At 46.3% G+C, this 14,309-nt stretch overlaps 1 protein-coding gene across 2 annotated transcripts in view; it reads right to left on the minus strand.

The window, feature by feature from the left end:
* The window catches only part of CREB3L2 (cAMP responsive element binding protein 3 like 2), a 112,695-nt gene that overhangs the window by 11,318 nt on the left and 87,068 nt on the right, over positions 1 to 14,309 (minus strand). For both annotated transcript variants that reach the window (XM_013050021.2, XM_004741690.3), the window contains exons 6-8: positions 13,439 to 13,585; positions 12,350 to 12,408; positions 11,055 to 11,123 (exon numbers count right to left, since the gene is read on the minus strand). In XM_013050021.2, coding sequence (XP_012905475.1) covers positions 11,055 to 11,123; positions 12,350 to 12,408; positions 13,439 to 13,585 — 275 coding nt within the window. The remainder of the gene's footprint in view (positions 1 to 11,054; positions 11,124 to 12,349; positions 12,409 to 13,438; positions 13,586 to 14,309) is intronic.

Genomic DNA, 14,309 nt, shown 5'->3' on the forward strand with positions numbered 1-14,309 from the left:
TAGCCAAACGATGGAAAGAACCTAGATGTCCTTCAGCAGATGAATGGATAAAGAAGATGTATACATATACAATGGAATACTATGCAATCGTGAAAAGAAATGAAATCTTGCCATTTGCAATGACAATGATGGAACTAGAGGGTATTATGCTGAACAAAATAAGTCAATCAGAGAAAGACAATTATCATATGATCTCCCTGATATGAGGAAGTTGACAGGCAGGGCAGGGGGTGTGGGGGGAGGGAGGGAAAAAAATGAAACAAGATGGGATCAGGGAGGGAGACAAACCATAAGAGACTCTTAAATCTCACAAAACAAACTGAGTGTTGCTGGGGGGAGGGGGTTAAGGGGAGGGTGGTTGGGTCATGGACACTGGGGAGGGTATGCGCTATGGTGAGCGCTGTGAATTGTGTAAGCCTGATGATTCACAGACCTGTACCCCAGGGGCTAATAATACATTATATGTTAATAATAAATAAATAAATAAACAAATAAATAGCTAGATAGCTGGATAGATAGATAAAAAGTATCTATATGTTACTCAAGGCTAAGAAATTCTGATAGTGTGATTACATTAAATTCCTCATACAGAGAGCCTGTCATTTGTGACAATACAGATGATGAACCTGGAGGGCATTACGCTAAGTGAAATAAGCCAAACAGAGAAAGAAAAACACCATATGGTATCACTTATATATGGAACCTTTAAAGAAAAATCTTCTTTTTTTTTTTTTAAGTTGAACTCAGAAGCAGAGTAGAAAAGCAGTTGCGAAGGGGTGGGGGGTGGGAGGCATAGGGTGAGGTTGGTAAAAGCCATAAGAGGATTTAACGTACAACAGAATAACTGTACTGTCGCACTGTATTGGATGACGGAAATTTGCAAAGAGAGTGAAACGAAAATGTACTCACTAGGAAATGCAAAACAAAAAACGGTAAACATGTGAGGTGAAGGATGCATTAATTAACTCGATGTCAGGAACACTTTCACAAAGTATGCGTGTTTCAAATCATGTCTATTTTGAATATCTAACAATTTTGTCAATTATACCTCTAGAAAGCTGAGGAAAAAGGGAAAAAAAGAGCTTGCAATGAAATGATCAGATAATGCAGCAAGTTCTTCTCCTCACGCCTTTTTCCTCTTCTCCCAGCACTCTGGACGAGCCCCCTATTCTTAGCTGCTGGCATAGCTGCCTTTCCCAAACAGGGTGCTAAGTGACCTAATGCACACCCACTTCCTGGGGGAGCATTCGTTCTCCCAGCCCTAGGATGTGGCAGGCAGTAGCTTCCATTTTCTTGACTACCTCAGTGGTGCTGGCGCCAAAGCTTTCCCTGGGTTCTCCCTGCTGTATGTTGGAATTCTAAGACCTGCATTTGGCCATAGGGCACAACACTTTTCTCTCATATTCTGGCCTCCTTCTGTGGTACTGAGTCATGTGTTTGTTGCCCGCTAGACTACGGTTTCCTCACTTGCTTCTGAGGAGCCATCTTGAAGCAATGGCTGCCTTGGTGGGGGGGGCCAAGCACCTCAACTCCCGCGGGGCACCCCTGTTGCCTGAGCTGGCAGCCTGAGGTACTCAAGTTCAGCTGTGCTCTGTGCAGCTTTCCAGATGTTTCCAAAAACACTGTTTTTTGCTCCAAAGTCTTAAGGTGATTTTAAAGTGAAACCAATTCCCTCTTTTACCAACCAACCTTATTCACCCGCAATCATCCCACACTTCTTTCCTGCGAAAACCAAATCCATCAATTACTTGGAATCACTCCTCCCTTCAAATTTCTGGTTGCGATCACTAACCCTTCCCTAGACTGAAGACGCTCCATTGTGGCGCCTGAAAGCCGACCCTTCACAGACCAGACCTGCCTAAGCATGTCTACCGGTGGTAGGAGGTTCTTGCCTCAAGCTGGGACCCCTAAGGACAGAGGCAAAGTGCTGCAAGTGTGGAAGAAGGACCATCCAAGTCTGGCTGGGTGGGCAGGGAAGGCTAGATGTTTTCCAGTTGGGTGGAAGTTTACTTGGCATTCAGCAGCGCATCATCTCCCAACTCAAGATAATTATATTCTGAATCCACTGCAAATGAAAATAGTTGTTTAATGGTCCCTGATTTCTAACAGTCTATAATCCTTCTCTTTGAGATGAGCAAATGTGTAGTTTTAAAACAGAATTTTTTTTTTTTTTTTTTTTTTTTTTTTTTTAAGTTTGAGATGTTGGTGGAAAGCAACAGCGATCGATCATGTGCTGTTTCCTGCTGCTGCTTCTCCTGCTCAGGTCAGTGGGAGTAAACTGAGCTGATGGTGGAAATGATGACATTCTGAAGCCCATCAATCAGCAACTCAGAGTGATTTCACCCAAGGAAAGTGATGGAGGTCATCCATCCCCAAATCTAAACAGATTCCAAGGATCCAATCAAGTCTGAGAAACTCATATATATTCATTCCTACAGCAGAAACACTTATCTTCATCATAAGGAAAGGAAACTAAAAGGGAGCACCCGCTGACTGAGTTCTAGGAACCCCATATACTGAGAGATACCAAAGAACTGTCTCAAAGACATGTAATTCCTAAGTTGAAGCCCTCATATGTAAAAGCTGATTTTGTAGTTCATGGACTTTCCAATGTGCTATGACACATGCCCTTGTTGATAACCTAATAAAATCAAGAACCAAAATACCTCTCAGTTAGGTAGATTTTTCTTAAACCCAGTGACATTAATGTCATATCAACAATAGCCCAATGAAGAGATACGTCCATCCTTAGAAAAGACAAGGTTACTGTAGGGGCACCTGGGTGGCTCAGTTGGTTAAGAGTCTGATTCTTGACTTCAACTCAGGTCATGATCTCAGGGACATCAGATTGAGCCCATCAGACTCCTTCTGGGCATGGAGCCTGCTTAAGATTTTCTCTCTCTGCCTCTCCCTCTGCTCTTCCCCACATACACTCACTCTCAAGCTCACTCTCTAAAAGAAAAAAAGAAAAGAAAAGGTTACTATCAACAGGGGTCAAGCCACAGATGGCAGAGCCACAATAAAAATCAGGGACCCATACTAACAAGGTTTCTATGACAACGATACAAATAAAAACAATGACATGACATTGTTTGTCCTGTGGCACATCTCAGGCTATACCAAAGATGAAATGCCAAGTGAGAGGTTAAAGAATCAAGGGTGCTCCTTGACCTACGCCAGGTGTCTGGAAGTCAAACCTGGGCCCTGATTAGGAAAACGGAAACTACAAGACCTGTCCCTCCTTGAGACACTGCAAGAATGGACGGGGTGGCTTTAGAATTGGAGCATCTGCACTGGAACAGAGGATTGGCTGAGTTTAGATCTTGGTACCACTACTGCATAGTTTTAATCAAGTTATCTCAGTCCTGATTTTAGGTAGCCAGTCAAAGTGAATCCCTTTGACCTCCTCAGCTAATAAAAGAAGGAGAGAATTCCCCTTCCTGGAGTACTCTTGGTTTCTTGAAGCAAAGACACCCTTCCAGAGTGCCTGCTACCCCTTTCCATGGGTGACAGAAGCAGCCAGCCCTTTATAGGGAAGCTTGGGGCCTCCTAACTGAAGCACGGATCTGAGATGATGTGGGATTCTTCCTGATGCCCCTGGGACAGATGCCATGGCCTGTGACATCGGGAGTGTGGATGACGGACGTCACCCTGCTTGCACGAAGGGCTGGCTGAAGGAAAGGCAGCCATCAGGGGAAATGGAAGAATTATTTTTAAAACTAAAGCTATAAAAACCCAACCATAGGACAGACCCAACAGTGCATGCACAGCCCAGAATAAACTTTTTCTTTATTACTGTATTTTAAATCATCAGTGACCATGGCTAATTATGGCTTAATGAATTCTTGGGCTTCCGGGAGCAAGGTCTCAATTTAGAGAAAGGAGTACTCGTAGCAAACATTTATCTGGGCCAAGAGATTTTTTCACAACTTGTTAAATTGGAGTGTCCAACTCTTGATTGAAAATGCGGATTTTGTCCTGTGATAAGATGTAAAAATAAACTTAGTGACTGTCCTCACACAGCTCCTTGTAAAAGAGCAGTCCGAGGCAGCAGCCGGCCTCACCCAAAATATATCGTCCCCCTGTATCTTGGGAGGAGGATGAAGGGAAATCGGACAAAGCGCCTCAGAAGTCGCCAGAAGGGCGAGACATACTCTTATTACAACTGGGAATATATCAACAGCCTCGTGGTTTTGTCTTTCACTTAATCTAGTATTCTAAATTATGTTTAAAATGTTAAACATAAAAATTATGTTAAAATTATGTTAAAATGTTAAAAATGTTTCCTTCATTTATGAGACACAGAGAGGATGAGAGAGAGAGAGAGATAGAGAGAGAGAGAGAAAGAGGAAATGGTCATATAGTTATTACTGCCTTTTGTACTTGAAACATTCAGCTACCTGATTGCCCACCAGAGTAACAAACCAGAACCAGGGAAAAAGAGTAAACTGGGGGTTCCTGATAACTCGCTATGCCAGGAACTCTCGATAGATGTATTTTCCAACACATCTTCTAACACACCCGTAAGTGTAGGCACACGAACCACTCTCTGGAAAAGTCAGCCTCCTACAGAGATGCGGGAAATTTTTTTCCCTCCTTCCAGAACTATCAGAGCAGTGTTGTTTTCCAAATTCGCCATCATGAACCATTAGTGGGTTGTGGGAACACTTGGGTTGTCAGTGGTGAATTTTTTTTTTAAGATTTTATTTATTTATTTGATGGAGAGAGAGAGATCACAAGTAGGCAGAGAGGCAGACAGAGAGTGAGAGGAGTGAGTGATACAGGGTGACGATATATTTTGGGTGAGGCCGGCTGCTGCCTCGGACTGCTCTTTTACAAGGAGCTGCGTGAGGACAGTCACTAAGTTTATTTTTACATCTCATTACAGGACAAAATCTCTCCCCACTGAGCAGAGAGCCTGATGCCGGGCTCGATCCCAGGACTCTGAGATCATGACCTGAGCCAAAGGCAGAGGCTTTAACCCACTGAGCCACCCAGGTGCCCCAAATTGTGAATTTTTTTAATGAAACAACCAGCTGGAACACATGGGATTGGGGGCTATCACGCATCGTAAATAAGCATCCAGTTGTGAAGTTATGCGTGTGGGGTAGAGGTTCCCATGGGATGCCTGGGTCGCTACAGAAAATGCAAAAGGATCACTACTGAAAAGTCTAAGTGCCACTCAGCTGGTGCACCCAAGCACAATAATTATATATGGCTGCATATCAGGTTGCTTTATGACAGAAGAGCCAAGCACCTGTGTCCTTCTGAAAAAAAAAAAAAAAAAAATCCCACCTGAATCCTTCCCCAACCCCATGCCCACCCTGGTCTTTTAGAGTAATTGTCTCAGAATTTCTGAGGGTTAGGAGGAGGGTGTTCAAAAGCTAAACCATCTACTTCCAAGTCCTGGGGTGGAGACGGTGAGAAGCTGGGGTACAGTGGACCATGATTTAAAGTTCCACACGCTGCATAACGAGATGTAAGGAGACTCACGAACCATCTCCAAGACTTCTGAATACTGAAGCGTGACATATGCAAATAAATAACAGTCACAGGGCGCTAAAACCCTAACCTTTGCATAATATTTACGTATGATCTTTTACTTAAGCTTTGAGGGCTGTTCAAGGGGCTTTGGCCTCAATAGGAAAAAAAAAAACAAGGAAGCATTTTTTCCTTTCTCTTTCTGTGTAATCGCTGTATCACAAAGGGTTCGCTGTGCTGGGACCAAAGGATACTTGTGAGATATTCCATTACCTACTTGTGCAGGACCAGGAACAAGAGAGCTCTAGAATGTTCTCTGGGGCTGTGGAATGGCTGACTTTGCCACAGACTTCCAGTCTCTCTGGGGAACTCTGTCTGGTACCCAAAGGGAGGTTTGAAATATTAGAAAGCTTATACTCTTCCCACAACCAGAAGTCACAGATACCAAAGAAATGAAAGTGAATTAAAGCAAGGTGAAGGTCTGTTGAGTGGTAAGTCACATCATTCATCAGTACTCCAGTGGCCTCCCCGAGTAGGGCAGCAGGGGGGACTGGCAGTGACGGTCAATCTACAGAGAACAGGGGAGCCTGGGGAAGAGGGTGACAGTGCGTCATGCAAATGGGCACAGGCATAGGGGCCAAGTAGAAAAATGAGGAGAGGTGGAACACGGCGAAAGCCCAGTGCACATAGTTGGAAAGAGCTGTATCAGGAACCATGTGTAGATTCCAAGAACAAGACAAGTGGAGGTAGACAGAGAGGGTTAGAGCTGAGAGGACATGAACCCCATGCAGGACTCCAGGCACACAGCAGCCGGGTTCAAACTCCTGATGCACCAGCTTTGGGGATGGCCCCTGGTGGCTTGGTCTACCCTTCGGAGAAGAGAACTTGGGGTAGAGACCCACGCAGGCCCTGGAGATGACCCAAGGCCCCTGGGGCAGGGAATTCCAGAGTCCCAGGTTACCAGGGTGAGGACTGAGGGGGTAGAGTAAGAACTCCACATGCAAACATTGCCTTGGGCCTGCTGACTGTCTTCCCATGGACGGCTGTGTGGCTAGAGGTGAGCCAGAGCAGGGTCCCCGAAAACACAAGGCCAAAGCAAGGCCCTCCTATTCGGGTTTAAGTTAGCCCTGTGCTGGGCGAAGGCAGTGGTCCTTGAAAGAGAAAGGGGCATAGCAGAAGAAAAATGAAGATCTGTATCAATTTAAAACTTGAGTGGCTGAGGTTTACCGTTCTACCTCTAGACATTTGGATGACCTGAACCTCACGGTGCCTCAGGTCCCCCTCCAAAAAATGAAGTCAAATTAGGTAGTCTGTGCTAACGTGGAATTCAGGCCTAAGCTCCCACGCATGGCTCCACACATCGGGGCAGGAGGAGAGGGCCTGTGGCTCACAGCCTGACAGAGGCAAGGGACACAATATGGAACCAGAGGGCCAACAGAACCACCGACATGGGAAACTGCTGGGCTGAGTGGTGTGGGTCACCTGCACAGGAGTCCTCTGGAATGAGATGAGGGTAGGGCCGTCCAGAGGACCTGCAGCTTAGAGGGGTAAGGGATGGGCATGGGAAAGCCAGCATGATTGTCCAGCAGCCACACACACACACACACACACACACACACACACACATATACGCGGGCCTCACCCGGACCTTGTAAGTGAAAATGTATTTCCTGATTGAGTGCAGGAAGACAGGCCCCCTGGGAAGCTATCTCTCTCTCATCTCACACATCTCCTGATGGCACGCAATTAGTGGCTCGCCTCAGCAGTGCAAGTGTGAAGGTGCTTTCTCACGGCTTGGCTCTGCTCCGAGAGGCTCCGGGTAAGGCTGCAGAAGTGTTAAGAGCATTTCTTCATTTTCTCTCCCGTCCTCATCCCCTTCCAACTTCCTGAGCTCAGAGAAAAGGGTCTTTACACCTAGAAACCAACAATGCGCTCTACCAGGTGGCCATTGCTAAGTCCAGCATTAACCAAAAGATTCAGGATTGACTCTGAATTGGAGCGCTCATTTTTATCCAGAGAGATGGAAAAGTCCCTCTTGGGGTGTAACACGGAAGTGGGAAAATGAAAAAATCATCTTCCTTTAATGTGGTCAACAAGGAAATAGCCACTCACTTTCCCCACCATGTCAGGTCCCATGACATCATTGCGCCCGCGATCCCCCAGCCCACTCCAGAGATGTGGGATCCGGTTCATGCCTGGCTCTTCTGTGTCTATCCAGCTACCTCCAAAGGATGATAATCCAAGAAACAGGGCCAGGAACACAAACACAGGTGTGTGTTCATTAGGCCCAGCCCTGTACTTAGTTCAAACACTGTGTCACTGACGCAATGTTGTGTGAGCAAAGGGTCCAAAAGTCTCCCTTGCCACATGCCCAAACCACCACCTCTTCGGGACAGGTGGATGGCAAGAGACTGCCAAGGTTACAACAGAGTCACTGTGGTTAGTGCCGTGTCCTCAGAGCAAGGCGAGGCCCTTGAGGAGGGCAAGACGCCAAAGGGATGCAGACCCACTTTCCTTGTCTCAATGAGAACAGCCCTGCGCTCATGTCTTGACCTCTCAGGCTAAAACACATTAAAAATTACTTAGAAATTATAACCCCAGGAGTCCCCTGATAAGATTATCTGATAAGAGCACTGACTACAGGTCAGTCAACTGTCAGCCACAAAAGAAGGGTTGTCTGCCCGCAAGGTTGAGTTTTGAAGGCAGAGAATACAGGGCCGCCAAGAGACAGAGCAGGCCTGGGGCACGTTGTTTCTTCAGTGGAGGTTCCAACAGGCTAAATGCTGGGAAGAATTTCCACACAGTCCATGAAGAAGAAAAGAGGAAACTCATCATTGACTCACAGGGAAGAACATGAGATAGGCTGACCCCACGCTCAAATATACCATATGTTCCCGTAACTCCTGTTCCAGAATAACTAATATTATTGAAATCGCCATGGCCATTATTTAAAAAGATAAAAGTAATTGGCAAAACACAGATTGTGTTACACAGAATCAGATGTACCTTATGTCAGTGTTCCTCACACGATAGCTCTTTATCAGCTTCTGACAGAAATAAGGACTCTGAGGAAATACACTGATATGAAAATATGCCCACTGTGTTCTGTTAAATGGGAAAAGCTCTTAATGAAAGAGGATGTGTATATGTATAAATACGCACGTATAAAATATTACAAAATATAAATATCTCTGGGTGAAAAGATTTTAATTTTTTCTTTTTGAACTGTAGTTTCTAATTTTTTTCTGTGATGAGGAATATATTACATGTGTAAGTTGTTTATTTTTTGAGATACAGAGAGAGAGAGAGAGAGCGTGTGCACAAGTGGTGGGGGGTGTGCAGAGGGAGAAGCAGAGTCCCCATTGAGCAGGGAGCCCTATGCCGCATTTGATCCCAGAATCCGGGGAGCATGACCCAAGCCTCAAGGCAGACATTCAACCGAAAAAGCCGCCCAAGCACCTGGGTTGTCTTTTTTTTTTTTAAGATTTTATTTATTTATTTGACAGACAGAGATCACAAGTAGGCAGAGAGGCAGGCAGGGAGAGAGGAAGAAGCAGGCTCCCTGACGAGCAGAGAGCCTGATGCGGGGCTCGATCCCAGGACTCTGAGATCATGATCTGAGCTGAAGGCAGAGGCTTAACCCACTGAGCCACCTAGGCGCCCCACCGGGCTGTCTTTTTAAGTTTAAAAAATATGGGGTTGTCTGGGTAGCTTCTTTTAAGCATCTACCTTTGGCCCAGGTGGTGATCTCAGGGTCCTGGGATCCAGCCCCAGGTATGGCTCCCTTCTCAGCGGAATCAGCTTCTCCCACTCCCTCCCTCCCTGCCCGAGTACGCGCTCTCTCTCTCTCAAATTAATAAATAAAATCTTTTTTTTTTTTTTTTTTAAAATACGATACAGTAAGGTCATCCGGGAGAGGGGAGGAGAGGCCCTTTCTAGGAGAAGCGGGCAGCAGAGCACTTCTCATCCCAAGCACCCCGCTCCCCAAAGCTGAGCCCGTACTGCACCTCTGCTGCCCCCGTGTGGCTGCGAGAAGACCTGGCACCTGGAGCCCTTCGACAAGGACGAACCTGGATCAAACTCCAGGATTATCTTGGATACATTCTTCTTCCTCTTTCACCAGTTCATAATGTGAATTTGTCCCACTCGTGAACATGGAGCATTGTAAGTGCTAGGACGGGCGTTCAGGACGCTAACAGGTGGACACAGACTCTGGTAGGGGTTCAGGGCCCGGAGATCTACTACGGCAGGAGTGAAGTTGGAGGTAAGAAGGGGCAAAGCCTCAGGAGACTACTTGACCACAAGGAACCATGAAAACAGAGCCCTAAAGCCCTTTGCCGCAGGGGGTCAAGGCGAGAGCACCTGGAGCCGGGGGTGTTTATTGACTTCTCCCATCCTCTGTGGAGCACCTGAGGCAACTGCCCTCGACCTGCTGTTTGAGCACAGACGTTCCCAGAAACGCAGAGGGAAGTCCAGTGGGTTACAATGTCCGATGTTCCCACTGATGGTAGTTTAAGCTTAGGAGTAGACAAGCCTGCTGCCTAAGCATCGCACCATGAAGACGGGAGCCAAATTTAGTGTTATCAAATGACAGGCAAATAGATTTAACCTGATCTCTTAACGATTGCAAAATCATTATTAGGCATTAATGCTAAGCCTTGAAATGATTAAGTAATATTCTTCTTACCTAAAAGGCTATTTTTCTCGGCTTGCATTGTCAGATCTGTAAAAACTAAGGGCAACAGGATCCCCTAACAAATATTTTAATTTTTAAAGTGTAGTAGGCACTGCGTACACATAAACACATTCTAGATTAAACTCCCCAACTCTTAACCCTATACCTTAACCCCTTTTTCTTAATCCCATACCTCAACCCCTTTCTCTTGCATATGACCCAGGACAGCACTCAATACACTTCTCCTACATTTAGGCTCCAGAGCCAAGTTTCCTGCATTCAAATGCAACTCCACTATTTTCTGTGTGACTTTGGGCATATCACCTAACCGTCTGAGTCTCAGCGATCTCCTCTATATAATGGGGATATTAATAGGACCACCTCATAGGGTTGCTGGAAGGTTAAGGAGTTGACATCTGTGATGCGCTAAAAACAACACCTGACAAGAAAGGGCTAGAAGAGCTTGTTAACTCACTCTGTCCTACAGATTTTTTTTTAAATGGGTTTGAAATGTCATTAATTTTTATACACTGGAACTTAAAACAAACCTGGTGTCCTTTTTTCCTTTCACGAGTAAACACCATCTGTTACTAAGATTGGGTGACAATGAAGAGGCCAGTCCCTCCCGTCCACCTCTAAAGCTGAATGTCTTTTTCAGGAGAAACAAACCTACCATCCTTATTCTCCTCCAAGCTTCCTGCCATGTATTTTAGGAAAAGTAAAGAGAGTATGTGTGTGTGTGTGTGTGTGTGTGTGTGTGTGTATACAAGTGTGCGTGTGTGGAATATGGCCATCCCGAGTGCCTTCATACCTTCCTCCTACTCTAGTCCTGGATCTGCACCCCCCCCCCACTTTCCATTAGGCAGTTTCAACAGCTCTTCACGCTAGCGACACTCACCTATTGGTGTTCTCCAGAACCTCTACCTTCTTCCGAAGCTCCAAGTTCTCAGTTGAACAAGACTCCACCCTACAGAGGAGCAAGAGAGAAGACAATTAGTTGTACCAGTTGAGCGAATGCAGGTAGGGTTTGGAGAAGGAGGACTGGGCTTCAGCTACTCTAGGGAAGTGAGGGAGAGAGCCTAGCCAACCTCAGTTGGGAAGAAAGGTAAGAAGACAAAAGAAAAAGAGAGAGAGAGAGATGAGTAACACGTGCCTCAGAACAAGAAAATGAATAAGGATGGTACAAACTGTAAAGTCCTAGGGTGCTCTAACCTCGATTTCTTTTATTTCGTCCCTATTGCTCTCAATGTCCATCACTCATCTCCCTCATCTACAGGAGCCTGGATGCTGCTGGCTGTAGTCTTGGCCAGAAGGACTGATAGGGATAGACAAGGGGGTTGGAGAAAAACACAACGCCTCAAGACAAGGAATCCAGCTGCAGGAACATGCCTCCCAGAGGCATTAAAGACCATCTTGACCCTGAAGCCTACAGAAAATAATGGAACATCATGGGACTACTTCATGCTCCAACACCTAACCTAGGAACGTAGAGACACTAACTTCCAGTAGGAATGTCGTCTCCCCAGACACACAGGAAGATTCACTTCCGGGTCGGGGGCCTCATTTCCGGGTCAGGGGCCTCATTTCCATCTTAGACCATATTTGTTGGTCAAGTGGAGAACTGTATTTCTAAGGCTAATACAAAATTGCGTCTCATTCATGTTTCTCGACAGCCCTCCTGATATTCTGGACTACTCAGAAGAACAAACGATGCCTTCGAGTGTTTTTGTGGGTAGTAGCTAGCTCGAAGCATGAATGACAGTGGACGGAAAGTAAGGAACGCCGGCGGCACTGGATGCACGGCCAGCGCGCCTTCTCTGGGGCTGAGGGATGAATTAGCACTGCTCCTTTCGGCGGAAACAGTGCCTCTCCTCTGAGGAGAGTTCCAGGAACGGGAATGAGTGTTAATATTTGCACTTGTTTGCAAGGAAGCCTTCGAGGATTTACTCTGGTTAGAAATGCTGTGGTACCAACGCCTGCTAAGATTGCATTTTTTAACTTAAGGCCGTCCTTGTAAAGCCTCCCCCTCTCAAATCCACTAGGTGGCAGGCAAGATCTAGGGGATGGGCCAACCGGCTTTGATGGTGGCCAGAATGAACTTTATCCACTTTCCCTGAAAACAGAAGCTTGGCACACTCCCATTTTCCTAGGCAGATCACCCAGTAACACACCCAGTTTCGGCAGGAGGCTTACTTTTTCTCCAAGCTGTCCATGTATTCTTTCTTCTTTCTCCTACTTTCCTGGGCAGAAATCTGACACAGAAGGGGAGAAGAAAGGATTAACTTCCTGCGGCTCCGGAAGTCAGTTGTGTGTAAATGGAAGAGAGGAGTCTGTTCCGCACAGAAATCCCCAGAGTCCTGCTCATTTCTGTGGCCGTTCTTCATTGAGATAACCTGCTGGCTCATCTGTGACTCATCTCTTCTGACCTCCCTGGTTTCAACCAGCCTGTGTGGTCACTAGTTCCCACCAAAGTGGGCCCCTCATGGGAAGCCTGGCAGGCCTGAGTCAGAACAGAACATGTGGGTCACAAACCATCTATGTCATCTTCAGTAAATGACTTCAACTCCATGGGCCTCAGTTGGCTCAACTAGAACATGTACACCAAGGCAGTTGGGCTTGATCAGACATAACCCCCTTCCTGGTTCTGCACAGGGACGAAGAGTGGTAACTGAACTCTCTTTTTCTTTCTTTCTCTGTCTCTTGCCTTCTGGCCTATCTGTACCCTAGCCATGCCCCCTGAACTCACTAGTCCTGATTTTCCCTGTAGGGACCTAGGGCTAGGAGACTACTAAATCCAGGCATAGGATGGCAGATTACAGGATTTTTTTTTTTTAATCAAAAACCTAGTAAAAAAAATTTAAACACCCATAATGCATTTATATTAGTTTATTTATAAATTATACACATGCCCACGAGAAGGAAATACTACATACATCATAAAACAGAAACTTAAAAGGCTGATGTAAAAAATATTAATGGGAGTTCTAATGTTTTCCTCTTAGCCCGGAATGGATCCCCATGGGCACCAAGGAATAGGCACACCCAATTTGGGATCCACTGACACAGAGGATGGGTGGAGGGACTGGAGGAACACAGGGGTCAGTGGGGACTGTGTTCCTGCTCCCCACTGAGGGGAAGGGCAAGACTGAGCCTTGTCCCCCTTGTCCTCCCTCCATGAGATGGGCCAGTGTTGGCCACTGGGAAGAGGGGGATTGGGGGTACCCAGGCTTAATTCTTGTCATGGTCTCTGATCATAAAAGCACCTCGATTTAAAGGGCTCACCTTGTTCTTGATTTTCCTCCGAATCTTCTTCAAAGCCTTCTCCTCTGATTTTGTTAGAGGCAATTTGGTGGGGATGGGATAGCCCTCGGCGATCAGGGTCCTCTTCTCCTCTTCTGTCAGGACCAGTGGACCTGACCCTTGCAGTTTCTGTGCAGATTAAGGGGCAGAAAAAGGGTCAAAGCGGAACAAGGGGGCAACACTCAAGAAACATGCACAATTCAGGGGCGCCTGGGTGGCTCAGTGGGTTAAGCCTCTGCCTTCGGCTCAGGTCATGATCCCAAGGTCCTGGGATCCAGCCCTGCATCGGGCTCTCTGCTCAGCAGGGAGCCTGCTTCCTCCTCTCTCTCTGCCTGCCTCTCTGCCTACTTGTGATCTCTCTCTCTCGTGTCAAATAAATCAATAAAATCTTAAAAAAAAGAAACTTGCAAAATTCTGAGAGGAAAGGGCGCTCATATGCTTCAGGTGAGAGATGAGTAGTCTGAAGTGGAAGCAAAGATGGAGAACACAACCAAGGATTATCATTCAAGGGAAAGGGTGAAGAAACCTCCACCCATCAATTCCCAGAAGGTACCCCAGTGGGTGAAACATTACAGGATTCATTTCCCACATCTCGAGATTTCATGGCCTGGGAGTGATGGGGGATTCACTTGGAGCTCTTGGTGAAAGAGTGTCCTTGTTCTCCTGAAAACACAGTTTTGCAAGATGCTTTCCACATACCAGGAGTCACTTCTTGTCCCCCACTAAAAGCTAAGGGGCCAGGGCTCCCAGAAATCCACCTGCAGGCACATCTCATGGAAGTCTCTGGCTTCGGACAGTCCCAGATTGTCCATCAGCAGTGAAGACCCGGGACAATAGTTCATCTCATTTAGCC

Source organism: Mustela putorius, unplaced genomic scaffold (genome assembly GCF_011764305.1).
Source record: "Mustela putorius furo isolate JIRA1106 unplaced genomic scaffold, ASM1176430v1.1 tig00003845_pilon_pilon_pilon, whole genome shotgun sequence".
Classification (NCBI taxonomy): domain Eukaryota; kingdom Metazoa; phylum Chordata; class Mammalia; order Carnivora; family Mustelidae; genus Mustela; species Mustela putorius.